This window comes from Antechinus flavipes, chromosome 2, assembly GCF_016432865.1.
Source record: "Antechinus flavipes isolate AdamAnt ecotype Samford, QLD, Australia chromosome 2, AdamAnt_v2, whole genome shotgun sequence".
Lineage (NCBI taxonomy): Eukaryota > Metazoa > Chordata > Mammalia > Dasyuromorphia > Dasyuridae > Antechinus > Antechinus flavipes.
This window is the reverse complement of record NC_067399.1, coordinates 492,303,047-492,330,690: the sequence shown is the minus strand read 5'-3', so window position 1 is coordinate 492,330,690 and position 27,644 is coordinate 492,303,047. Positions and strand designations below refer to the sequence as shown.

Below are 27,644 nucleotides of genomic sequence, written 5' to 3'. Positions count from 1 at the left end.
AGATGCAGGGGAAAAAAAAGCATTTAACTAAATCCAACACCCATTCCTATTAAAAATACTAGAGAGTATAGGAATAAATGGAGTTTTCCTTAAAATGATCAGTAGTATCTATCTAAAACCATAAGTAAGCATCATATGTAATGGGAATAAACTAGAAACATTCCAAGTAATATCAAGGGTGAAACATGATTGCCCACTATCACCATTACTACCCAATATTGTATTAGAAATGTTAGCTTTTGCAATAAGAGAAAAAAAATAAAGGAATTAGAATAGATATTGAGGAAACAAAACTGTCACTCTTTCCAGATGATATAATAGTACACTTAGAGCATCCCAGCGAATCAACTAAAAAACTCATAGAAACAATTAACAACTTTAGCAAAGTTGCAATTTATAAAATAGATCCACATAAATCATCAGCATTTCTACATGTTACCAACAAAATCTAGCAGCAAAAGATACAATGAGAAATTCCATTTAAAATAACTGTAGATAATATAAAATATTGGTGAGTCTTTCTGCCAAGACTAAGCCAGGAACTATATGAACACAATTACATAACACTTTTCACACAAATAAAATTAGATTTAGATAATTGGCATGATGATGAGTGACCTAATATAATAAAATGATAATTCTACTTAAATTAATCTACTTATTTAGTGTCATGCCAATCAAATTGCCAAGAAATTACTTTACAGAGCTAGAAAAATAATAATCAAATTCATCTCAATGAATAAAAGATCAAAGATTTTTTAAGAGTTTTAATATAAATGCAAATGAAGGTAACTTATCTGTACCAGACCTAAAGCTATATATTTAAGTAATGGTCATCAAAACCATTTGGTACTGGCTAAGAAATAGAATAGTGGATCAGTGGAATAGGTTAGGTTCACAAAACACACTAGTCAATGATTATAATAATTTAGTGTTTGATAAACCTAGAGACTCCAGCTTCTGGGAAAAAATGGAAAATAGAATGCAGAAGCTAGGCATTGGCCAATACCTAACACACTATAGCAAGATAAGATCAAAATAGGCTCATGATTTAGACATAAAAAGTGATACTACAAGCAAATTAGGAGAGAACAAGGGATAGTCTACCTCTCAGCACTGTGAAGAAGGAAGGAATTTATGGCCAAAGAAGAATTAAAGAAGCTAAAGAAATGCAAAATAGATAATTTTGATTATATTAAACTAAAAAGGTTTTATACAAACAAAACCAATGCAGCCAAGATTAGAAGGGAAGCAGAAAAATGGGATTTTTTTTTTTTTTTAACATCTAAGGGTTCTGATATAGGCCTAATTTCTAAAATATATAGAGAACTGACTTAAAGTTACAAGACTACTAGTCATTCTCCAATTGATAAGTGATCAAAGGATATAAACAATTTTCAGACAAAGAAACTAAAACCATTTCTAATCATGAAAAAAGTTCTAAATCACTATTAATTAGAGAACTGCAAATTAAGATATCTCTGAGGTACCACTATATACCTCTCAGATTGGCTAAAATGACAGGAAAAGATAATGATAAATTTTTCAGGGGATGTGGGAAAACTGGGACATTAATTCATTATTGGTGGAGTTGTGAACTGATCCAACTATGCTGGAGAGCAATTTGGAAATATTCCCAAAGGGCTATCAAACTGTGCATAATCTTTGATCCAGCAGTGTCTCTTCTGGGTCTGTATCCCCCCCCAAAAAAATCATAAAAAAAGGGAATTGGACAAATAGTAAAAATGGTACAAAATCTCACTGAAGAGAATCATTCCTTGAATATCAGAGTTGGGGAAACAAAAGACTCCATGAAACATCAAAAGAACAATTTTAAAACAGAATCAAAATAATAAAAGAAGTAGAAGAAAAGGTGATGTGAATAACATTTTTCCATAATGAATCTCTTAGAATTGTCTTAGGTCACTGCATTGCTGAGAAGAACTAATTCTATCATAATGGATGGTTACAAAGAGTTACTGTTACTTTGTACAATGTTTTCCTGGATCAGTTCACATTTTTTTCCACTTTATTTTATTTTATTTTATTTTTAACACACATTGCTTTATAAATCATGTTGGGAGAGAAAAATCAGAGCAAAAGAGGAAAACCATGGGAGAGAGAAAAAAATAAGAACAAGAAGTCAACATAGCAAGTATGGATTTATATTCAGTGTCCTTATTTCTTTTTCTGAATACAGATGGCATTTTCTGTCTAAAGTCTATTGGGATTGCTTTGGATCACTGAAACACTGGGAAGAACCAAGTCTTTCATAGTTGATCTGGAGCTGGAGTTTGGGAGTTATCAAATACTAGATTGCTGTAGGCCTTGATTATTGGTTCTGTTCACTTTGATCAGCTTCATTTCATATAAGTCTTTCCAGGTTTTTCTAAAATCTATCTGTTCATCATTTATCATAGCATAATAATATTCCATTTCATTCATCTACTACAATTTCTTCAGCTATTCTCCAATTGATGGGCATCCACTCAATGTCTATTTATTGCCACCACAAAAAGAGCTACTATAAATATTATACATAGGGGTCCTTTCCCATTTTTTTTATGATCTCTTTGCGATACATAGCTAGTATGGAATTGCTGGATATGCCTTTTTGGTTGCCTTATGGGCATAGTTTCAGATTGCTCTCCAGAATGGTTGGATCAGCTCACAAAATTCCACTAATAGTGCATTAGTTCCAGTTTTCTCCATGTGTTCTCACATGTCTTCTCCAACATTTATCATTTCCCTTTTCTGTAATATTAGCCAATCTAATAGATGTGAGGTAGTACCTCAGAGTTGTCTTAATTTGCATTACTCAATAGAGATTTGGAGCATTTTTCCATATGTCTATAAATGTCAGCTCTGATCTTTTCATCAGAAAAGATTGAAAGTTTCTTATTTCATTAAATATCCAACTTTCCCCTGGAAAGATTATCATTAGTTTTGCTAAATAGTTGATTCTTGGTTTATTTTGAAAAGGGCAACATCAGTTGAATTAAAAAGTTGGTAATCAGACTCTACAAGTTTTAGAAGAGAATGAAAGGAAGGGAAATGAAAATATTCATTGTAGTCTTTTCTCTCTCTCTCTCTCTCTTTCTCTCTCACTCTCACTCTGTCTCTCTCTCTCTTTTTGCATTGCCATCCATCACTCTGCATTTGTTAGTCAGCTCTTTTATATCCAGAACCTATTAATTAAACCAACAAAAACTCAGTGCAAAATTCTTTAATATTTCCCAAAATGCCCCTAGGGCCTCCCTTTTAACTAAGTGCATCTGGGGTAGAAAATTGATATGCTGATTTTTTTTTCTTCTTTCTTTCAGCGTCAGGTGCACCCACATACATGTATGAGTTTCAACATCGACCAAGTTTCTCAACCAATCTAAAACCAGAGGAAGTGAAGGCAGATCATGGGGATGAAATTCCCTCTGTCTTAGGGGCTCCATTTTTGAAAGGTAGTTCATAATTCTTATCAAAATATCACTCGCTAGTTATTGGCAAAATATTTAATTTTGACATTTACTTACCCCTTTAATTCATCAGTTATCTCACTTGATGTTCACAACATCTCCTATGAAGCAGAAAATCATTCCAAGTCAAAAAACATTTGTTAAATACTTATTATGTGCCAGGTACTGTGTTAAGCACCATGGAGTATTTAGGATGCAAAGTAAGATAAAAGACAGTTTCTGTTTTCAAGGAGAACATGGTCTAATTGAGCAAACAATATGTAAATAATTATGTACAAACTAGATAGACAGACAGATATATAGAAAAACAGAGAGATAATCATCTCAAAGGGAAAACACTAGGACCAAGTAATGCCAGGAAAGTCATCTTTCAGAAGGTGGAATTTTAGTTGAGATTTGAAAGAAGCCAGTGAAGTCAAGGTAGTTATTAGGAGGATAGGAATTCCACTCATGGGAGAGATGATCAATGAAAATACAATGTCAGGAGATGAAAGATCTTATGCAAGAAACAGCAAAGGAAATTAGTGTCACTGAATAATAGAGAAAACAGGGATGGGTGGAGGGAAATTTAGATATAAAGTAGCCTGAAAAGATAGGCGTGGATTATGCTATGAAAGCCTTTAAATGCCAAAGAATTTTTATATTGATCTTGGAGGTTATAGAGAGTGATTAGAATTTATTACATAGGAATGCTATTCCATCTAGGTAAGAAAACAGGTTCTGAGAGAATGAATGCATTTACTAAGTTGAATGACAGAACGTGAACTAGAAGGAAGGTCTTTTGCCTCCCTCCCTACCCCATCCCCAGTCTCATCTCATCAATCTATCTTAAACCTTATTTTTTTCACTGAACAAGGGTTTATTTTTGCCACAAGGAGCAAATGGCAGTTGAGGCTAAATTAATGGAAGCACAGTATATAGATTAAGTGAATTGATTATATTCCAATAGTATTCTTTATACTGTGATATTAGGCATATTGTGCTCAGGTCCTGGTACATATTTTGGGAAGACACTGATAAGCTGGAGAGCAGCCAGGGAAGAGAAACCAGGAGAGGGAAGGATCTTTAGAATTTATCATATGACAATTGGTTAAAGGGAATAAGTAGATACTTAACCTGAATAGGAGAAAACTACAGGATATGACAACTTTTTCAAGTATTTGAAGAGAGATTAAGCTTGTTCTACTTGGGTAGACCTAGAAGCAGTGCCTGGAAGTTGTAGAAAGATGGTCTTCAACTTGATGTAAAAAAAGAATCCTTAATGATTAGATGTGTCTCAAAGTGTCCTTCTTCTATTCAATGAGATCATCATTTTTAATCCTTAGAGGTCTTTAAACAAAGGCTAAGATCAACTACATAGCTCAGTAAAGGAGAATCAGGAAGACCTGAATTCAAATCTGTCTCCAGACACTAGCTGTTGTGATTCTGGGCAAATCATTTGACCCTATTTGTCTTAGTTTCCTTATCTGCAAAATGATCTGGATAAAGAATTGGCAAGCCACTTTGGTATCTTTGCCAAGAAAATTCCAAATGGAATCATCAAGAGTCAGACACAATTGTAATGACTGAACGACTACAACAATAACAAAACAAAGTCTGAATGATCATTTGTTAGGAATGTTGTAGAAGGGATTCCTTTTGAAGATAGGTTGACCTAGGTATCTTTCATCTGAAGTCCATCTGAATTCCAATACTGATTATGAGAGAATTTGCAGAGAAAGAATATCATGAACAATTGATTATAATACAATAAATTCCTAGGCCTTAGATGTCAAACTAGAAATGAGGTAGCAAAAGAGAATTCAATTTGGAGTCAAAAGATCTAGTAAGAAGTCAAACTTATTACTTTGATAAAACCTTGAAGAAGTCACTTAATCCTTAATTTCCCTCTCTATTAAATAAAGAGATGGGTCCAGATAGATCCTATAAGTAAAATTTTATGATCCTAAATAATATTTATCTTATTTATTATCCTCTCCAAAATCCTTTTCTTAGTAAGCTATTGCTTATACCTGAAATTTTTCCACTAGAGATTAATTACATTATAATTAATGTCTTCTCTCCAAATATATATGCTCATTGACTCTCATTTATTAAGTATCATTTGATTATTTCTTAAAATTACTTTTAGAGGAAAGGAAGGTAAAATCCAGGTAAGATTAGCAAATAAAGATAAGAAAATAGAGAGGGATTGGGTCACAGAACCACCTGAAGACATATCAGAAGGTATGTAACATTGTAAAGTACAGAAGTCATGGGAGAGATCACTAGTAGAAATAGGTGTGAAAGAAGCATGAGAGAGAAACTAAATATATACCTCACATTTTTATCCTTAAAAATATTCTAGTTCACATTCTAATATCTTCATTTCTCATTTTCAGAGGGCTCACCAGAGGAAGAAAAGAAACTTAGCAGAATTGTGATGAAATATTGGGCCAACTTTGCTAAGAATGGGTAAGATTGGTAATATGGGAGAATTAATGGGGATTTTGGTTTAACATGTTTAATATCTTTCTATCCCCATTTTTTAAACTCAAACTGCTTATTCAATAGTTATTTTCATTGTATTGATTATTGTTTCCCAGAAACCCTAATGGAGAAGGACTGCCAAACTGGCCTGTTTATAATCAGAATGAAGACTACCTCCAAATTAACATCACTCCCAAAGTATCCAGAAAGCTGAAGGAGAAAGAAGTGAAATTTTGGACTGAACTCATGTCAAAGGAACTAGTTGGAGTGAAGAGAGAACATATCGAGCTTTAGTCTGGTGAGATCTGCCATCAGTTGATAAGGGAACTTCAGTAGATCTTAATGGCAAGAGGTTTTGGTTTTGCTTGGCATGGATGCTTGGCCCTTTGGTGGTAAAAGAGCTTCTCAGCATGAAGGTGGAGGGGAAAACACATACAGAAATACCCACCATTAACCTGATGAGAGGAGAACAACATAACATAAGCACTGGAAACTATGAGGAGCCTAAGATGACTTTCTTCTCTGAATGCTTTTCAGTAAGCTTTTCAGTAAAGTCAGTTAGGCTGACTTTAGGTTGTACTAAATAAAATCCACTTTGCTTGGAATTCTTGCTATCTGTGTCAGCATCTTGGTTTCAGATATTGAGATGAATAAGTTCTTCCCGGAAATAAAGCTATTAGTTTCATTTCCATGTATTGGTGATGGCCTTTGTTACATACTTTAGAGGCTTGGGATCACAATTTAATGTATACATCTAGACTTTAAGGTATTAATGAATGAGTGAAATGTTTAAAAAATTAAAAAGCATTTCTAATATACTACAAACTAGAATTATAAATACAAAGTGAAGCCACACCTGATATCAAACATGGACATATCTGATCTTTGTCATTGTCCCTACTATAAAGGAGTTTACATGCTAATCAAGAACCACAAATAAAAGGGAATGGTGGCCGGGGAGTTAGTTTGGAAAGTAATAAGAGTTTGAGGGGAGGTGTAGGGGAATAGAATGACACATCCTTTCCAAAAACAATAGCATTATTGATTTAATTACAGCTACAGAATTAGACAGGGGAAGGGAGGATATTGTGAAAGGTACACAAACAGTAGCAGGGTTTCTGTTAAGCAGATGTCCAGAGAGTAAAATGAAGCATGGTTAGAGTTGTCCTGATATAGTGGGCCCTATGAGGCAATTCATAAATCAGAATTGCTCTGGAAGTGAAAATTTAACTCTTTGAAGGTACAATATTTGATGGGTTGGCACTGGCACATCTAGATTGCTTTATTGTTTAGGTTGACTTGTCTTAGTTGCTGGCTAACTGACTAGAGATTATGTCATATTCTCCTTCTCCATGCTGACAAAGTCATCTTCCTTTCCAGACTTTCCATACATCATTACAATCCTTTGTTAAAAAAAAAAAAAGCCCTACCTACAGACTATAATGTAGGATTAAGATCCCATACCACAGATGTGAAAGGTCATTATGGTACACTTTATATTTGACTCTTGTCTTATTTCTAACTTTATCTCTTAGCAGTAACAATCTTTGTTCATCATTATTTTTTCTTCTTTCTCTTCATATTTCCAGAATAGTCCATTGTGGTCCAAAGTAGTTAATAACTAATTCTCAACATGATGACATTTTCTTTACAAAGCAGAGGTTGAAGAGGAAATGGAAAAAATAATTTATACTACTTGCACTCAAAGCCAGGTGTTTTTTAGATCTGAGCCAATTCTTACCAAGCTCATCCAAGCTAGGTTTAACTAAGTTTCATTCTCTTGCTATTAAATGGTTTCATTGCCTATTTTTATTTCTATTTAACTAAACTGCAATTGATTTGCAAAGTTTCACTACAATCTATTCCTTGCTTGCAGATACTTTCCTTGAATTTTAGGGCTTTGGCTACCATACCTAAAATAGTGTATATCAGCAAGCCAAACAGTTATAATTCCTGTTCTTTTTTCTACCCTGATTTCTATTTAGTATCTCTGTTTAGTAACAGAAGGAATTTTTCTCACAAAGTATGTTTTTAGGGTACAATTCATGAGCTTATCCTGCCCAGATGGATGTTGAACAGTAAGCTATATAAAGCTATTCATTTTTGTGCAGTGCAAGCCAGGCTTTGGTTCAGTCCAATGAAATAGGATCCTTACCGCCAATGGAAGCAATTCCTTATTTCTTAAGAAATACTAACCACAATATTTTTTATTGATGTCAATTGAACCTACTAGATGCAGAGGTCTACTACCACCATCAGGAACTTTTTTTTAAATCTTAAGTACATAGGAATATGCCAGCAAATAAGATACTCAAATTTAGTGTCAAGTTTATGTTCCTGCATGTCCAAAGATACAAATGAATTTGAGGATTTTGATAGCATTTCTGATAACTCCTTAAAAGCAAGACAGTCAACATAACTATTCTTTAAGTCCAACCATCAGAACAATTAATAGATTATGTCAAACACTTCTTCCCAGGAGTGGCAACCTATTATAAGAGGAATATAACTGCCTAAGAGACAGTTCTTCCTCCTTTGCAAATGCAGAGATGTCTATGTGACCCAGGCCAATAGCTTCCAATTCCTTTACTCTCTTATCTTATTTACTCTTTATCAACATGGTAGAATAAGTGGTGAACTTGAAGTCAAGAAGACCTTGGTTCAAATTCTCTTTTGATAATATATAATCATAGACAAAGTCATTATACCTCACTGAGTCTTAATTTTAAACTTTAAAATGAGGATTTTGGATTATATGCCCTTAACATCCTCTCTAGTTCTAAAACTATGATACATTGAACTACTGTTATTTTTGTTGTAATCATCAACATCATATCATCATGACTACCACCATCACCATCATCATCATCATTACTATTGAGGAAAGTATGCCTTCCCTTCTTTACTCAGGCTGAAAATGGAGCATTCATTCACATATCTGATCTTACTGCCTATCAGGACAGAAGATTTGACCTTCTTTTTCAACATAGCTTGCTTGCCCCTATTTGATCAGCCTGATGACCCCCTGCTCTTGGGGACTTACCATATAGGTCCTGAACTTAGTGTAGATATACTTACTTTGTTTTAGTTCTCTTGCACCTGAGAATTCCTAAACTCAAGCTAACCACAAGCCTGAGCCTTTCAAAAGCAATTCTTCAGAAGCAAAAATTACAGACCACTATGCCCAATGACTGATTATTGCTTAATGTCACTGTTGAACCAGAGAATATTTGAAGTAGTACAGCATTTATGTTCATCTCTATTCCTAGGATATTAGCTGAGTCTGGAAAAAAGGCAATAACCTTCAAAAATGATACCTAAAACAATACTGATTGCTAGTATAATTCAGACCTTTGTAATAGTGACACAGTCTTCAGAACTTGAGATTCTCTCAGATTTTTGTATTCATCATGCTTCTCCTCTCAATTTTCATTTCTTATGTGTTTGAGATTCTCTCAATATTCTGATGGCTTTCAGGGTTCTTGATGGTCATATACTAAAACTTTCTTTCACATTTGTGAGTAATAATTTCATCAATCTGAACTTCTAGAAGTTCCATGCTTCTTTTCTTTATTTTTCTATTTAAAATTAAATTCAAAGGCATTGTTGATGCATCCCATGGGTTAAGCTGGAAGATACCCTCCAAGATATGATTCAAACTCCTCATTTTTATAAATTAAAAACCTGAGACCCACATAGTTAAGAACTTGTCCTGATAAGATCGAATGTCTATTTGTATTTTCTTTCCCTAGAAGCAAAGAAGCTGTTCTCTGAGAAAGGCTCACTGGGGCAACCTGCCAGAGGTGTGTTTTTATGCCTGAAATGTTACTAGGTCAAGTGGCAGACAACCAATTTTAACCAATTTATTAATCAATAAAACATATTTATGTATGTTTTATTTTAAGCAATTCATTATTGTCTCTCATTAGTGTTAGGAATCCCATTATTGCTAACCAATAGTCTTTTTTTTTAATTTTTATTTAATGATTACTTTATATTGACAACATTATCCCTTGCACTCATTTCTTTTCCAATTTTTTCCCCTCCCTCCCTCCACCCCCTCCCCTAGATGGCAAGCAGTCCTTTATATGTTGGATATGTTGCAGTATATCCTAGATACAATATATGTTTGCAGAACCGAACAGTTCTCTTGTTGCATAGGGAGAATTGGATTCAGAAGGTATAAATAACCCGGGAAGAAAAACAAAAATGCAGATAGTTCACATTCGTTTCCCAATGTTCTTTCTTTGGGTGTAGCTGCTTTTGTCCATCATTTATCAATTGAAACTCAGGTCTCTTTGTCAAAGAAATCCACTTCCGTCAAAATATGTCCTCATACAATATCGTTGTCGAAGTGTATAATGATCTCCTGGTTCTGCTCATTTCACTTAGCATCAGTTCATGTAAGTCTCTCCAAGCCTCTCTGTATTCATCCTGCTGGTCATTTCTTACAAAACAATAATATTCCATAACATTCATATACCACAATTTACCCAGCCATTCTCCAATTGATGGGCATCCATTCATTTTCCAGTTTCTAGCCACTACAAATAGGGCTGCTACAAACATTTTGGCACATACAGGTCCCTTTCCCTTCTTTAGTATTTCTTTGGGATATAAGCCCAATAGAAACACTGCTGGATCAAAGGGTATGCACAATTTGATAATTTTTTGGGCATAATTCCAGATTGCTCTCCAGAATGGTTTAACCAATAGTCTGTTATCTGACAGCTGGAAATCTTTTGGATTTTGCATCTTGGCACTATAAATTAAAGATAGCCTACAGAAAGAAAAAAACATCATTCCTGACTACATTATTCCCAAGGCCAGATAGCAATTGGAGTTTTTCTTAGGATCTGCATCACATGTACATCTTTATCTTTCTACTTTTTTCTTTTCATGATTTTATAGCAGTCTTTTCCCTGTCAATCTTTGAATTTCTACATTGTGTCTCCTTTAACTTTTTCCACTTGCAACCCCTTTGCATGAAAAATAAGTATACAAATCACATATTTACTGATAATAAATCATAAAGAAATTTATTTTAAAACGTCTTCCCCTATGTGTAAAAATGTTTGTAGTGGCTCTTCTTGTGGTGGCAAAGAATTGGAAAATGAATAAATACCCATCAATTGGGGATTGGCTGAATAAGTTATGATTTATGATATGTTACCAACAAAATCCAGCAGCAAGAGATAGAAAGAGAAATTCCATTTAAAATAACTGTGGATAATATAAAATATTTTAAAATCTACCTGCTAAAACAAAACCAGGAACTATATAAACACAATTACAAAACACTTTTCACACAAATAAAGTTAGAGTTAAACAATTGAAAGAATATCAAATGCTCATGGGTAGGCCAAGCTAATATAATAAAAATGACAATTCTACCTAAATTAATCTACCTTTTTACATCCAAAGGTTATGATAAAGGACTCATTTCTAAAATATATAGAGTACTGACTTAAATTTATAAGAATTTAAGCCATTTTTCAGTTGACAAATGATCAAAGGATGTGAACAGACAATTTTCAGATGAAGAAATTAAAGCCATTTCTAATCATATGGAAAAAATGCTTTAAATAATTATTGCTTAGAGAAATGCAAATTAAGACAGCTGAGATACTACTACACCCCTCTCAGACTCGCTAAGATGACAAGTAATGATAAATGTTGGAGAAAATGTAAAAAAACTGGGGGCACTAATATATTATTGGTGGAGTTATGAACTGATCCATCCATTTTGGAGAGCAATTTGTAACTATGCCCAAAGGGCTATCAAACTGTACATATTGTTTGAACAAGCAGTGTCTCTCCTGGGTCTGTATTCCCAAGTAATCCTAAAAAAGGGGGAAAAAATGTAGCAGCCCCCTTTTTGTTTTTTGTTTTTGTTTTTTGGTAATTGGAATTAAATGACTTGCCCAGGGTCACAAAGATTAGTAGTAAATGTTAAGTGTCTAAAACTAGATTGGAACTCAAGTTCTCCTGACTCCAGGACTGGTGCTCTATCTACTACATCATCTGGCTGCCCACAGATCTTTTATAGTGGCAAGAAATTGGAAACTAAGTCAATGCCCATTAACTGAGGAATCACAAAATAAATTATGGAATATGAATGTAACGGAATATTATTGTTTTATTAAAAATGATCGGCAGGCTGATTTCATAAAGGCTTGGGAAGAGTTATATGAACTTACATTAAGTGAAATGAGTAGAACCTAAAGAACACTGTATATAGTAACAACAAGATTATAGGATGATCAACTGTGATGGTTGTGGCTCTTTTCAACAATGAGGTGATTCAGGACAATTCAATAGATTTGGGATGGAGAGACCTATCGCATCCAGAAAGAGGACAAGGTTTTACAAGGATGAATGTTGAAAACTATTTTTGCATGTATTTTGAAAATAAAAACCTATCATTAAAAAATAAGCTATGATATATGAAAACAATGGATTATTATTGTTTTACAAAAAATGATAAAACAAGCTGATTTTAGAAAGGCCTGAAAAGATTTACACAAACTGATGCTAAGCATAACAAGCAAAACCTGGAATACATTGCACACAGTAATAGCAAGTCTGGGTGATAATCTACTAGGAAAACTTTGGCTCTTCTAAATGGATCAGTGATCCACAGTAAACCCAATAAACATTGAATGGAAAATGCCATTTGCATCCTGAAAGAGAATTATGGAGACTAAATGTAAATCAATACATGCCATATACACTTTTCCCCCCTTTTTCTTCCGTTTTATTTCCTTTACTGGTTTTTCCCTTTTGTTCTGATTTTTCTCTCCCAACATGATTCATAAGGAAATAGTTTTTAATGAATATAATGTATAATCAAAAAATTTCTTGATATATATAAAATTTTACTATTTATTAAAGACAAAAACAAATTTGCATATTAATGAGATGGATGTGATTGTTTATTTTTACATAAAGTATTAAATTTTAGCAGAATATTTGATACCTTTTACTATTGCCAGATTTTTTCAGAATCCTCACATTCAGTTACTTGACCCCATGCCACTCACAGTTTAAAAAGCATTGCTCTACACTGAAAAGCTTCAAATTTTTACTCTCTTTTGCAAAGATTTCTAGAAGTTGAAAATGTCCATATAAATCAAGTTGCTACATTATAATATTGAGAGAATTCAGCAGGAATACAAAAGAAAGAGGAAGAAAAGAAGGGAAAATCACTATATCTTATCACTTATTTTATTATTATTATTATTATTATTATTATTATTATTATTACTATTTTATTTATTTATTTATTTTTTTGCTGAGGCAATTGGGGATAAATGACTTGCCCAGGGTCACACAGCCAGGACGCATTGAGTATTCTATTCATTGCACTGCCTCAAAATCACTATATCTTGAGGGAGAGAGATCAGTTCCCACAATGGAATCACTAAAGTAAAACATTGCTTTTTATATTTGAGGAGGTAAAAATGTACACTCCAACAAAACAATCAAGACATTTTGGCAATAATAGATTAGAAACTATTTTATTCAAAGACATAAAGCTCTGCAAAAGACTCTAAAGCAAAGGCTCTCTCCTCACCTCACGCCTCAGAAATGAATACCCTTGAGTAATAGAATATAGAGGGGTCTCTCCCTGAAGACAACAGAAAACAGATTTTGCAAAAACTAAGAAAAAAATTATTCTGAAATTATTTTCACTAAAGTTCATAGGATAGGACTTAGTTGAGAGTAGGGAGTGGGGAAGCAACAATTTGTTTCATTTGTGATTATCTGGGGCAATTCATCTTTATGCTTGATCTTCCTTTAAAAATCAAACAAACAAACAAAACAACAATAAAAGCAGCTGAGATAAGAGTTAAATCAAACATCAAGACTTTGCTCAATCTAAACTGAAATAGAGGTTCATTCTAAAATTGAGTTAGCTATTCATGCCAAGAGAGGGAAACTACAAGGTCTCTCTTTTTTCCCACAGAAGGCAACAAAAGTGTCCTTGACAGAAGGTCTACAACTAAAAGGATTTCAGATAAAGCTGGAATGTGAGAGTGGGGAACATGGCTGAGCATTCCAAATTGCAAAGTGTTTGATTAGCAAATAAAGTATTTTTCTATGTCATTACAATTAACACAAGTCTGGTTCCTATTAATAAGGAGATGGAAATATATTCCTTATAACCATAAAAGTGAACACTGAACTCAGTGTAAAAAAAGTGAACTGGAATCCTGGTTCCTTTACTTACTAAGATCATGAGCACATTCCTTAACATTTCTAAGCCTTATCTATAAAATAAGACATAATATTTGAATATTTTATTGATACGTTTGTCTTTCACCTCTACAGATTGTTGAATTTCCTTTTATCCCTAGAAAAACCTTGTGTAACGGATTATCCCAGGTGGGAAAAAAAATGAGTCAACACGTTGATCTCATTCCTCACTTGTAAACTACCATCTTTGTATCTAAAAGGGAAGGTATATTCCACCATTAGTCCTTTGAATTCATTTCAAAGTGTATTTAATAAGATTGATATGAAGAAGCTGTATAAAGCTTGTTACTATAGATATGTTATTTTAAACATTAAAATTCCACCCTTAAGAAGTAAAAACTCATGCTTGACACTTGGAGAAAAATGGCAGCTAATTTTAAACTGGAAATTTTAGTAGAAAGAAGACAGAGAACAAAGCCCTAAAGAAATTTAGCCAGATTATTATGAATTGGATTATATATGGAACAGGTGCCAGACCCCCTTACCCAAAATGACTACTCAGAGGAATCTTCAGATACAAAGAGGAAGCATTTATTAGGTCCTTTCAAAGAAATGTCTAAGGACACCTGAGCAGACCCAGAGCTCTCAGCTTCCATCTCCCAGTATGGTGCCTGGCCTAGTGAGCCAGAAATAGTGGATTTGGTTAAATAGCAAAAGACTTGGATTCACTGGATGTATTGAAAAGGAAGTAACCATTGACCAATGGTCAGCAACACTGTTTCCTGAAACTTAGGCTAACCCACTCCATTGGAGAAATCTTCACTTATCCCATTCATTCCATCCTTTTTTTTTTTCATAGTTGGAAGATTTCTCATATCAGTCTTGATACATTTCATCCATTGGGACATCCTTGCTATCTAGGTCTTCAGACTTGTACATCTCTTCTTAACTGTGACTCTTCCTTTACCATTTAAAACCAACATCCACACATCAGTGGGAGCCTTCAGAACCACTTTAGCTAAGAAATCTTAAACTATTCAAGTGATTAAGTGCATAAGCAAGAGGGTGACAGGATATTGCTGCTTAAAGCAATGAGCTTTAATTCATTTCAGATTGCACTTCCACCAATTCCCACTACTTGTTTTGGAAACCTTATCATCAAAGAAAAACAGACTGGCATCTGGCAGCCAGTTATCTATAGAACTATAGTCTTGTCAAGGTCCCCATTACATATGATGCTTAATGATGGTGTTAAATAAATGCTACTGATCATTTTTTTTTAAACTCCATTTATTCCTATACTTTTTAGTGTTTTTAATAGGAATATGTGTTGCATTTTATCAAATTCTTTTTCTGCATCTATTGAGGTAATCATATGATTTTTGTTACTTTAGTTATTGATATAGTCAATTATGCTTATAGTTTTCCTAATATTGAACCAGCCATGCATTCCTGATTTAAATCCTAGTTGGTCATGGTGTATTATCTTGGAAATGATGTGCTGTAATCTCTTTACCAATATTGATTTACTATTTTTGCACCAATATTCATTAAGAAAATTGGTCTATAATTTTTTTTCTCTGTTTTCACCCTACCTGGTTTAGGTATTAACACCACATCTGTGTCATATAAAGAATTTGGTAAGATTCCCTTTCCCTATTTTCCCATAAAGTTTGCATAATATTGGAATTAATTGTTCCTTAACTGTTTACATGTAAATGCATCTGGCCTGGAGAATTTTTTTTTAAATTAGGGAGTTGATTAATAACTTGTTCAATTTCATTTTCTAAAATGGGACTATTTAAATAATTTATTTCCTCTTCTGTTAATCTAGGCAGTCTATATTTTTGTACGTATTCCTCCATTTCACTTTGATTATCAGATTTCTTTACATATAGTTGTAATCACTCCTAATTATTATTCTAATTTCCTCTTCATTGATGGAAAGTTCTTTCTTTGCATTTTTGATACAATTTTATTTTCTTCTTTCCTTTTTCTAATCAAATTAACTAAGGGTTTATCTATTTTGCTGGTTTTTTCATAAAATCAACTCACTTTTGTTTATTAATTCAATAGTTTTTTTTTTTTTACTTTCAATTTTACTTTCAATTAATCTTCCTTTTTATTTTCAGATTTTCAAATTTGGTATTTAATTGGAGGAGTGGGGTTAATTTGTTCTTCTAGTTTTTCTAGTTGCATGCCCAATTCATTGATTTTCTCTTTCTCTGTTTTAAACAAGTAAGCATCTAGAAATATAAAACTTCCCTTAAGAACTGCTTTAGTTGTATCCCATAAATTTTGGTATGTTGTCTCATTATTATCATTCTCTTGTATGAAGTTGTTGATTGTATCTATGCTATGTTGTTTTACCCATTCGTTCTTTAGGATTAGATTATTTAGTTTCCAATTAATTTTTCATCTATTTTCACCTAGCCTTTTATTGCATGTAATTTTTATTTCATCATGATCTGAAAGAAATGCATTTACTTTTTCTGCATTTGTACATTTGATTTTGTGGTCTTTATGCCCTAATATGTTGCCAATTTTTGTATAGGTTCCATGAACTGCTGAGAAAAAACTATACTCTTTTCTGTCTCCATTCAATTTTTTCCAAAGATTTTTCATACCTAACTTTTCTAAAATTTTATTTACCTCCTTAACTTCTTTCTTATTTATTTTATTTTTTGATTTATCTAGTTCTGAGAGAACACAATTGAGATTCCCCACTATTATAGTCTTGCTGTCTATTTCTTTTGCAGCTCTCTTAACTTCCCTTCTAGGAATTTGGGTGCTATGCCACTTTAGTGCATATATGTTTAGTACTGATATTTCTTCATTATTTATAGTACTCTTTAGCAAGACATAGTTGCCTTCCTTATCTCTTTCAATTAGATCTATTTTAGCTTTTGCTTGATCTAAGATCAGGATCACTACCCCTGCTTTTTTTTTTTTTTTTTTTTTTACTTCACCTGAAGCATAATAGATTCTGCTGCAGCCTTTTACTTTTACTCTCAATGTATCATTCAACTTTAAATGTATTTCTTGTAAACAACATATTGTAGAATTCTGGCTTTTAATCCAGTTTGTTATGTGCTTCCCTTTTATGGGAGAGTTCATCCCATTCACATTTACAGTTAAAATGACTAATTCTGCCTAACTTTGCACTCAAGCTGGAGAAGAGATATGAAATTACAAAAAATAACAAAGCCAAAAACCCCTGTGTGATAATATAAATGATCTGTTTTTCATGTGAAAGTAGTGGCCTTTTCTGTGGGGCATAATCAAATATTTTGGGACCTGAATTCTCTGCTGTTTCTATGTCCTTCCCCCCTTTCACCAGAATCTCCTCTCAAGCTCCAGTGAGAGAGAATTACAACTCACACTTTAGATATTAGAGTGGAAATTTTAAAAACTGGTACAATAATCTTATTTGTTCTCACCTAATGAAACCCTATCTTAGAAAAAGATTTTGAAAAAGCTATCAATGAGCTATGGGGGGAAAAAAGGATAAGTTCACAAGTAAATTCTAACAAACAATTTTAGGAACAATTAATTCCAATTTTATTATAAACTATTTTTAAAAAAATAGATAAAGGGAGTCTTACCAGATTCCTTTTTATGACACCTAAACCAGGAAAAGTCAAAATAAAGAAAATTATAGACCAATTTCCTTAATGAATATTGATTCAAAAATTTAAATAAATGCTAGCAAGAAGATTCCAAAAAAAATCACAAAGGTTATTACTATGAATGGGTGGAATTTATATCAAGGATTCAGGGCTGGTTCAGGAAAATTAATACACAATAAGGAAAAATGGGTAGTCAAAGACCATATCAATAACAAAAACAGAAACTTAGAGAACCCAAGTGAATCAACTAAAAAGAAAGTTAAAATTATGAGCAACTTTAGCAAAATTACAGAATATGAAATAAACTCAAATCATCATTATTTCTACATATTATCAACTAGTAGCAAGAATGTGTGTGTGTGTGTGTGTGTGTGTGTGTATGAGAGAGAGAGAGAGAGAAAGAGAGATTCCATTTAAAATACCTGCAGTCAATATAAATACTTAGGAGCCTATTTGATGAGACAAACCCAGGGACTATACAAACACAGCTACAAAACATTTTTCATACAAAAAAGATAACTCTAAACAAGTGGAGAAATATTAATTGCTCATAGATAAATAGCCAATATAATAAAAATGACTAATTTTCTTAAATTAGCTTATTTGTTAAATTCCATACTAATCAAACTACCAAAAAGTTGTTTAACAGAACTGGAAAAGATAACAAAATTTATCTGGAAAAAAAGTCAAGATTATCAAGGGAATTGGTGAGGAAAAAAATATGAAGGAAGATAAATTATCAGTAACAGATTTAAACTATATTACAAAGTGATATATCATCAAAACAATCTTGTTCTGGCTATGCAATAGCCTGCTGGATCCAGAGAAATAAATTAGGAATAAAAGACATAATAGTAAATGACTAAAATAATCTAGTGTTTGATAAATCTAAAGATTCAAGTTTGGGGAGTAAGAATTAGCTATTTAACCAAAATTTCTGGGAAAATAGAAAAAAAATTTAGTAGAAATGAGGTATAAATCAAAATTTTACACTGTGTATACCAAGATAATGTCAAAATAGTTAAATTATTTAGAGATTAAATAAAATAAGTAAATTAGGGGAACATGGGGAAATGTACCCATCAAATCAATGAATATGACCAAACTATGACCAAACAAGAGACAGAGAGAATTACTTAAAATAAAATGGATAATTTTGATGCCAGGAAACGAAAAAAAGCTTTTGTACAAACAAAACACATGCAATCAAAATTAGAAGAGAAAAACAAAATTGTGGAGGAAAGGGGAGAAGAAGAAAGATTTTATGGCACGTTTCTGTGGGAAAGAAAGGCCTCAATTCGCAAATATAGGGAACTGATCAAAATTTAGAAAAATAAGATCCAATCTCCAGTTGATGAATGGATAAAGTATATGAATAGATAGTTTTTAGAAGAAGAAATCAAAGTTATCAAGTCACATAAAAAATGCTCTAACTATTGATTAGAGAAATACAAATTCAAACTACTCCAAGATTCCACCACATGCTTATCAGACAAATGTTGGAGGGGGAATGGAAAAATTAAAAGATGGTAATGCATCCCCATTCTGGAGAGCAATTTAGAATTCTACTTAAAGAGATATAAAACTGTGAGTACTCTTTGACCCACCCTTAACACAAACCAAAGACATTATAGAAAAGAGGGAAAACTATTTGTACAAAAATCTTATCAACTGGGGAGCGGTTAAACAAATTGTAGTTTGTGATTGTGACGAAGTATGATTATGCTAGAGGAAATGATGATTAGGATGGTTTCAGAAAAACCTGGAAAGATTTATATATACTGTTGAAAAGTGAAATGAACAGAACCAGAAGAACATTGAGCACAATTACTCAATATGTAAAGATGATCAAATATGAAGTACTTTGATATTTTGATGAAAATGATAATAGAAGGAAATTTCAATGTACTTATGATGAAAAATGTTTTCTGCCCTCAAAAAGAAAATGAACCTTGAATACCAATTGAATAAATTTTAAAATTTATTTTTCTTCTTTTTTTTGTAACTTTTCTTTTGTAATATGGTTAATATGGAAATATGTTTTTCATGAATTCACATTTATAATCTATATTAAATTGATTGTCTTTTCAAATAAGGGATATGAGTGGATGGGATAGAATTTGGAACTCAAAATTTTAAAAAATGAATGTTAAATGTTCATGTAATTGAAAAATATTAAATGAAATAAAATATATTTTTAAAATTGCTGTTGATTTTTCAGATCTCAATTAAAAAGTAAATAAGCAAAATTCACTTTCTTCAACACAATTGTTAGGCAATTCTATGATTTCAGGGATCTTCCTTAGTTCCCATTGTTGAAGTCCCTCATGCCATCCCTCAGTGGCTGACTGGAATTATAGTGACTGCCTGGATTGTTGCATGGTCATTTCCAAAAAGCTATTCAAACGAAATAGTTTATATGACTATGAATCCATTAAAAATAGGTAGGGGCTTTTTAAGAGGCCTCCAGGAAAGTAACAGTGTAATAATGATCATTAGAAATACAAAGACAACCAGTGACAATGACGACAGAGCATTACTAGTTCTGAATTTGTCCATTTCTTATGAGAGGAAAATCTTTTTCCTGGTTCCAAAAAATTCATTTCTCCAGATTACTTTAAAAATAATTTGAATTCTTTTTTTATTATACCTTTTTATTTACAAGATATATGCAGGGTAATTTTTAGCATTGACCCTTGCAAAACCTTTTGTTCCAATTTTTCCCCTCCTTCCTCTTGCCCCCTCCCCCCAGATGGCAGGTAGACCAATATATATGTTAAATATATTAAAGTATATGTTAAATACAGTATATGCATACATATCCATACAGTTATTTTGTTGCACAAGAAGAATCAGACTTTGAAATAATGTACAATTACCTGTGAAGGAAATCAAAAATGCAAGCAGACAAAAACAGAGGAATTGGAAATGTTATGTAGTGGTTCACACTCATTTATCAGAGTTCTTTCACTGGGCGTAGCTGGTTCTATTTATTATTGAACAAATGGAATTGATTTGATTCATCTCATTGTTGAAGACGACCATGTCCATCAGAATTGATCATCATATAGTATTATTGTTGAAGTGTATAATGATCTCCTGGTCCTGCTCATTTCACTCAGCATCAAGTCATGTAAGTTTTCTCAGGCCTTTCTGAAATCATCCTGCTTGTCATTTCTTACAGAACAATAATATTCCACAACATTTATATGCCATAATTTATTCAGTCATTCTCCAATTGATGGTTATCCACTCAGTTTCCAATTTCTAGCCACTACAAAAAGGATTGTCACAAAAATTTTTGCAATAAAGGTCCCTTTCCTTCTTTAAGATCTCTTTGGGATATAAACCCAATAGTAACACTGCTGGATCAAAGAGTATGCATAACTTTTTGAGCATAGTTCCAAATTTAATGTTCACAATAATTAATTGTGGATTCTTTGTACGTGTTAGTGGGATGAAAACTTACGTCAATAGAATGAGGTCTTGATCACTTGGGCCAACTAAATCTAAAATATTATCCTAATATATATTAAAGAAAAATTAGCCTAATCTTCATGATGAGATGGGAGTAGGATATTGCTTCTACCATATCTGCATCCAAATGCTATCTCTATAACCTATTGGCTTTGTGACCTCTGACAGGATACTTAATGTCTTAGTGTTCTAGACTATTCTCTATGACTAGAAATTGCAGAAAAGTCCTGATCTACATTGGTAGATGGTGTTTCATCAGCTGGATGCTCTCAATGAAATCATAGGTCTAAAACCATTGCCTGTATGACAGACAAACCAGAGTATTACGTACAAAAATTACAAAAATAAGATCTTGTTGTTATAACAAATGTAACCAAGACTGTGCACTTCAATTAGGAAATGGCTAAATAATAATATGAAAGATTTCTTCCCATTCAAATTCACAATAAAAATAACTAACCAGTAACTAAATTACTAACACACACAAAAATAAAAAAAAAAAAATTTCCCAACATCCTATTTTCCCCAAATTATACTTTTCTCTCTCCTTTCGCTCTTTTCCTCCTCCTCAGTGTATTGCTTCTGGTCCCCACCTCCCTCAATCTGCCCTCTCTTTTTTTCAGCTCCTCCCCCTTCCCTATCCCTTTCTTCTTCTATTTCTGCCCTGCCTTCTATTAGCCTCTCCTTTTTCTTTCCCCTTCCCCCTGCTACTTTCCTACAGAGTGAGACAAATGTATATGGCAAACTAAATCTGTATGTTATTTCTTTTTAAACCAAAGTTGATGAGAACAAGATTCAAACAATGTTCATCCTCCTACCTTCTTTCCCTTACCTCTAACTGTAATAGATCTTTTATGCCTCTTTATGTGATATAATTTACCTCATTTTCTCTCCCTTTCCTTCTTATCCTAGGACAATCCCTTTTACAGCCCTAATTTCTTTTTATATCATCACATTAAAGTCAACCTCTACATACACCCTCTATGCATACTCCTTCTAACTAGCTTGAAAAGATACAGTTCTTAAGAGTTATATGTATCATCATTACATGTAGCAGTGTAAGCATTTTAACCTTTAAAAAATAATTTTCCCCACTTTTACCTCCTTATGTTTTTTTTTTTGTCTTGTATTTGAAGATCAAATTTTCTGTTCCACTCTGATTTTTTGTAATCAAAAAATGATTGAAAGTCCCATATTTCATTGAATGTCCAATCTTTGTCTATAGCACAAGCTCCTTTGCCTTTTAGACTATTATATTCTAGGCCCTTCTAATAGAAGCTGCTAGGTCTTGGATAATCCTGATTATGGCTCTCTAATATTTGAATTATTTCTTGCAGGCTGCTTGCAGTATTTTCTTCTTGATCTGATAATTCTGGAATTTAGCAAAACTGTTGGAGTTTTGGGGGTCTCTTTCAGGAAGAGATCAGTGGATTCTTTCAATGATTATTTAACCCCCTTATTCTTGAAAGATGCTCTCCAGGCTATTTTTTTTTTAATTCATGCCTTTCAGATAGTCCAATAAAACAGCAACCAAGACAAAGACACACACACACACACACACACACACACACACACACACACACACAAACACACACACTCAGAAAGATGGTTATTTTAATTAGCTTAGAAGTCCAAATGTGTTAGTATAGTAGCATCATATAATGAGGAAGGATGTGTTGCCATCTGGTGTACACATAGTATATTACTACAGATAGAATGTCATTAGCCCTATAACCATAAAACTTAGGAGCAACAAATGAGACTTTTCTATTATCTAATTCTGATTTCTGTCTTCATTTTAATAAGTTCACAAAAATACTTTACCTGAATATACACTTTTAATTTTGAATGTTAAAATAACATGGTATACAAACTACTTGAAAGTTCTGCTGGGCCCCAAACAACTAATAGTATGAAAAGAAATTATTTAGTAGAAAAAAGCTAAATTTAAGAAAACAGAACATAGTTTCAAGTCTCATTTCTGCTTCCTATATGACACTGGACAAGTCACTTCTCTTCTCCAATTTCTCAACAGTCAAATGAGGGAGTTTTACTGAACATCTTTTTTCTTATTTCAGGTATTACATTCTTAGATACCCCAAATCCCTTAAATGAGGCTTTCTTTTCTTTTATTTTATTCTAAACCTAAGAAATAGAACAAGAATTTTCATAACATAGTCATATAGAAAAAATTTATCTCAATAGATGCAGAAAAAAAATTGATAAAATCCAACATCCATCCTATTAAAAACACTAGAGAGTACAAGAATAAATGGACTTTTCATTAAAATAGTCAGTAGCATCTATTTAAAATCATCAGCAAGCATTAAACTGGAATCATTGCCAATAGGATCACGGATGAAAAAAAGGTTGCCTACTATCAACATTGCTATTCAATATTGTATCAGAAATGCTAGTTTTGGCAATAATAAAGGAGAAAAAATTAAAGGAATTAGGGTAGGTAATAAGGAAACCAAAGTATCACTCTTTGCAGATGATATGATGGCATACTTAGAGAATCCTAGAGAATTAACTAAAAACCTATTAGAAATAATCCACAATTTTAGCAAAGTTGTACAATACAAAATAAATCCACATAAATCATCAACATTTTTATACATCACTAACAATATTCAACAGCAAGAGATACAAAGAGAAATCCCATTTAAAATAACTGTTGTTAATATAAAATATTTGGTAATCTATCTACCAAAGTAAAGTCAGGAACTATATGAGCAAAATTACAAAACACTTTTCACATAAATAAAATCAGATATAAACAATTGGAAAAATATCAAGTGCTCTTAGATAGGTCAAGAGAATATATTAAAGATGACAATACTATCTAATCTATTAATTTAGTGCTATAGCAATCAAACTCCCAAGAAACTATTTTACTTAGGAAAAAAACCCACAAATTCATCTGGAAGAACAAAAGGTAAAGAATTTCAAGGGAATTAATTTTATTTTTTTTGTTTTTTTTTAATAACTTTTTATTGATAGAATGCATGCCAGGGTAATTTTTTATAGCATTATCCCTTGCATTCACTTCTGTTGCGATTTTTCCCCTCCCTCCCTCCACCCCTTCCCCCAGATGGCAAGCAGTTCTTTACATGTTGAATGGGTTACAGTATATCCTAGATACAATATATGTGTGCAGAACCGAACAGTTTTCTTGTTGCACAGGGAGAATTGAATTCAGAAGGTATAAATAACCCGGGAAGAAAAACAAAAATGCAAGCAGTTTATATTCATTTCCCAGTGTTCTTTCTCTGGGTGTAGCTGCTTCTGTCCATCTTTGATCAATTAAAGCTCTCTTTATTGAAGAGATCCACTTCCATCAGATTACATCCTCAAACAGTATCATTGTTGAGATATATAATGATCTCCTGGTTCTGCTCATTTCACTTAGCATAAGTTCATGTAAGTCTCACCAGTCCTCTCTGTATTCATCCTGCTGGTCATTCCTTACAGAACAATAATATTTCATAACGTTCACATACCACAATTTACTCAACCATTCTCCAATTGATGGACATACTTTCATTTTCCAGTTTCTAGCCACTACAAACAGGGCTGCCACAAACATGTTGGCACATACAGGTCCCTTTCCCTTCTTTAGTATCTCTTTGGGGGATAAGCCCAGTAGAAACACTGCTGGATCAAAGCACAGTTTGATAATTTTTTGAGCATAGAGGGAATTAATTTTTAAAAAAAGCAAATGAAGGTAGCCTAGCTGTACCAGATCTAAAATTATATTAAAAAGCATCAGTGAACAAAACCATTTGATACTAAGAAATAGAGTAGTTGATCAGTGGAATAGGTTAGGTTCACAGGACAAAACAGCCAATAACTTTTAATAATCTACTATTTGACAAACCCAAAGACCCAAGCTTTGGAGATAAGAACTCACTACTTGACAAAAACTGCTGGGAAAATTGGAAACTAGTGTGGCAGAAACTAGGTATTGATCCACACCTAACACCATATAAGGACAAAATGGGTTCATGATTTGAATATAAAGAATAATATTATAAACAAGTTAGAAGAACATAGGATAGTTTACCTCTTAGATCAAAGAAGAACTAGAGATCATTATTAATTACAAAATAGATAATTTTGATTATATTAAGTTAAAAAGTTTTTGTACAAACAAATACAGACAACATTAGAAGGGAAGCAATAAACTGGGAAAACATTTTTACAGTCAAAGGTTCTAATAAAGGCCTCATTTCTAAAATATATAGAGAATTGACTCAAATTTATAAGAATTCAAGCCATTTTTCAATTGATAAATGGTTAAAGAATACAATTTTCAGATGAAGAAATTGAAACTATTTCTAATCATATGAAAAGGTGCTCCAAATCACTATTAACTAGAGAAATGCAAATTAAAACTATTCTGAGATACCACTACACACCTATCAGATTTGCTAAGATGACAGGAAAAAATAATGATGACTATTGGAGGGGATGTGGGAAAACTGGGACACTGATACATTGTTGGTGGACCTGTGAACAGATCCAACCATTCTGGAGAGCAATTTGGAATGATGCTCAAAAAGTTATCAAACTGTGCATAGCCTTTGACCCAAAAGTGTTTCTATTGGCCTTTATAACAAAGAGATTTTAAAGGAGGGAAAGAGACCCACTTGTGCAAAAATATTTGTGGCAGCCCTTTTTGTAGTGGCAAGAAACTGAAAACTGAATGGATGCCCATCAGTTGGAGAATGGCTGAATAAATTGTGGTATATGAATGTTATGGAATATTATTATTCTGTAAGAAATGACCAGCAGGATGATTTCAGAGTCCTGGAGAGACTTACATGAACTGATGCAAAATGAAATGAGTAGAACTAGGAGATCACCATACATGGCAATAATAAAATTATACGATGATCAATTCTGATGGATGTGGCTCTCTTCAATAATGAGATATTTCAAACCAGTTCCAATTGTTCAGTGATGAAGAGAGCCATATACATCCAGAAATAGGACTGTGGGGACTGAGTGTGGACCACAATATAGCATTTTCACTCTTTCTGTTGATGTTTGCTTACATTTTGTTTTCTTTCTCAGGTTGTTTTTTTTTTTTTTTCTTCTTGATCCATTTTTTCTTGTGTAGCAAAATAGCTGTGCAAATATGTATACATATATTGGATTTAACATAGTTAACATGTATTGGACTACCTGCCATCTAGGGGAGGGGGAAGAGGAAGAAGGGAAAATTTTAGAACAAAGTTTCATAAGGGTAAATGTTGAAAAATTACTCATGCATATGTTTTGTAAATAAAAAGCTTTAATAAAAAAAAGAATTGATTGTACAAAGTCCTATGACACACAGAGTATGCTAGTTTCCTTGAGTTATTCTCTCTCAGCTGCTCTGGTTGGTCAGATTCTATGAGGGAGAATTAGCTTGTATTTTTCAAACTTTATTCCACAAATAGCTACAACTGTCAAATAATGTAAATTACTGTGACCAATTTACAAATTGTGGCACTACTTTTCTATTACCACTGTATCCTATGTTTATCCCTGCAATCAAGTCAAATTGTGATAAAAATGCCATTGATGCCTTTATTAAAGTTATTGAAAAAGATATTAAATAAAACAAGGTCCTTTCTAGCCTCAGAGAACTCTCTTGACTTATATATTTCTCCATTAGTCAATACTCTCAGTATAGTTGCTCAATAAAGAATAGGTAGCACTCAGTTCTACCTCCTAATTTGTATTCTCTCTCTTAAATAGCTACCTCAGATTCTAGATCTTAAGGATTAATATAAACTCAAAATTATCACTCATGAGACTCTAATAATTTGTATAATTTTATTAGACTATCTAAAGACAAATTTAAAAGCAAAAGATAATAGTATGACTTTGAAAATTAAGTGACAAGAAAGATTTTGCTGTCTTTCTATTGTTTTAACTCCACAGAACTAGATGTCCTTGGCAGGATGAGTTCATCACTTCAAAATTCACAATCAAGATTCAAGACAATTACAATAGACTTGTGATGGAACATGCCATCCACATCCAGAGAGAGAACTATGGAGACTGAATGTGGATCAAAGCATAGTATTTTCACCTTTGTGGTTGTGTGCTTGCTAATTTTTTCTCTTTCTTATGTTTTTCCCTTTTGATATGATTTTTTAATAGCATGATGAATATGGAAATATGTTTAGAAGAATTGCATATTTAACCTATATTGGATTGTTTGCTGAATTGGAGGAAGAGGAGGGAGAGGGAGAAAACTTTGGAACACGAGATTTTGTGAAAGTGAATGCTGAAAACTATCTTTGCATGTATTTGGAAAAATAAAATACAAAATAAAATAAACTCACTATGAGGCTCCTAGCTTAGCTTTGACCTCTTCCACCTCCTTCTGGCTTTTCTCTCCTTT

At 32.8% G+C, this 27,644-nt stretch overlaps 1 protein-coding gene and 1 long non-coding RNA gene across 2 annotated transcripts in view; both read left to right on the top strand.

The window, feature by feature from the left end:
• Positions 1 to 6,624, top strand: part of LOC127550724 (liver carboxylesterase 1-like) — a 50,157-nt gene extending 43,533 nt beyond the window's left edge. The window contains exons 12-14 of the mRNA XM_051979868.1: positions 3,324 to 3,455; positions 5,852 to 5,924; positions 6,056 to 6,624. Of these exons, the coding sequence (XP_051835828.1) occupies positions 3,324 to 3,455; positions 5,852 to 5,924; positions 6,056 to 6,233 (383 nt within the window). The 3' untranslated portion in view covers positions 6,234 to 6,624. The remainder of the gene's footprint in view (positions 1 to 3,323; positions 3,456 to 5,851; positions 5,925 to 6,055) is intronic.
• Positions 6,625 to 15,630: 9,006 nt separating this feature from the next.
• LOC127550723 (uncharacterized) lies at positions 15,631 to 27,598 on the top strand. Its single transcript, XR_007950934.1, has 2 exons — positions 15,631 to 15,778; positions 27,179 to 27,598. It is a non-coding gene; the product is annotated as an uncharacterized LOC127550723 (long non-coding RNA).
• The last annotated feature ends 46 nt before the right edge of the window (positions 27,599 to 27,644 follow it).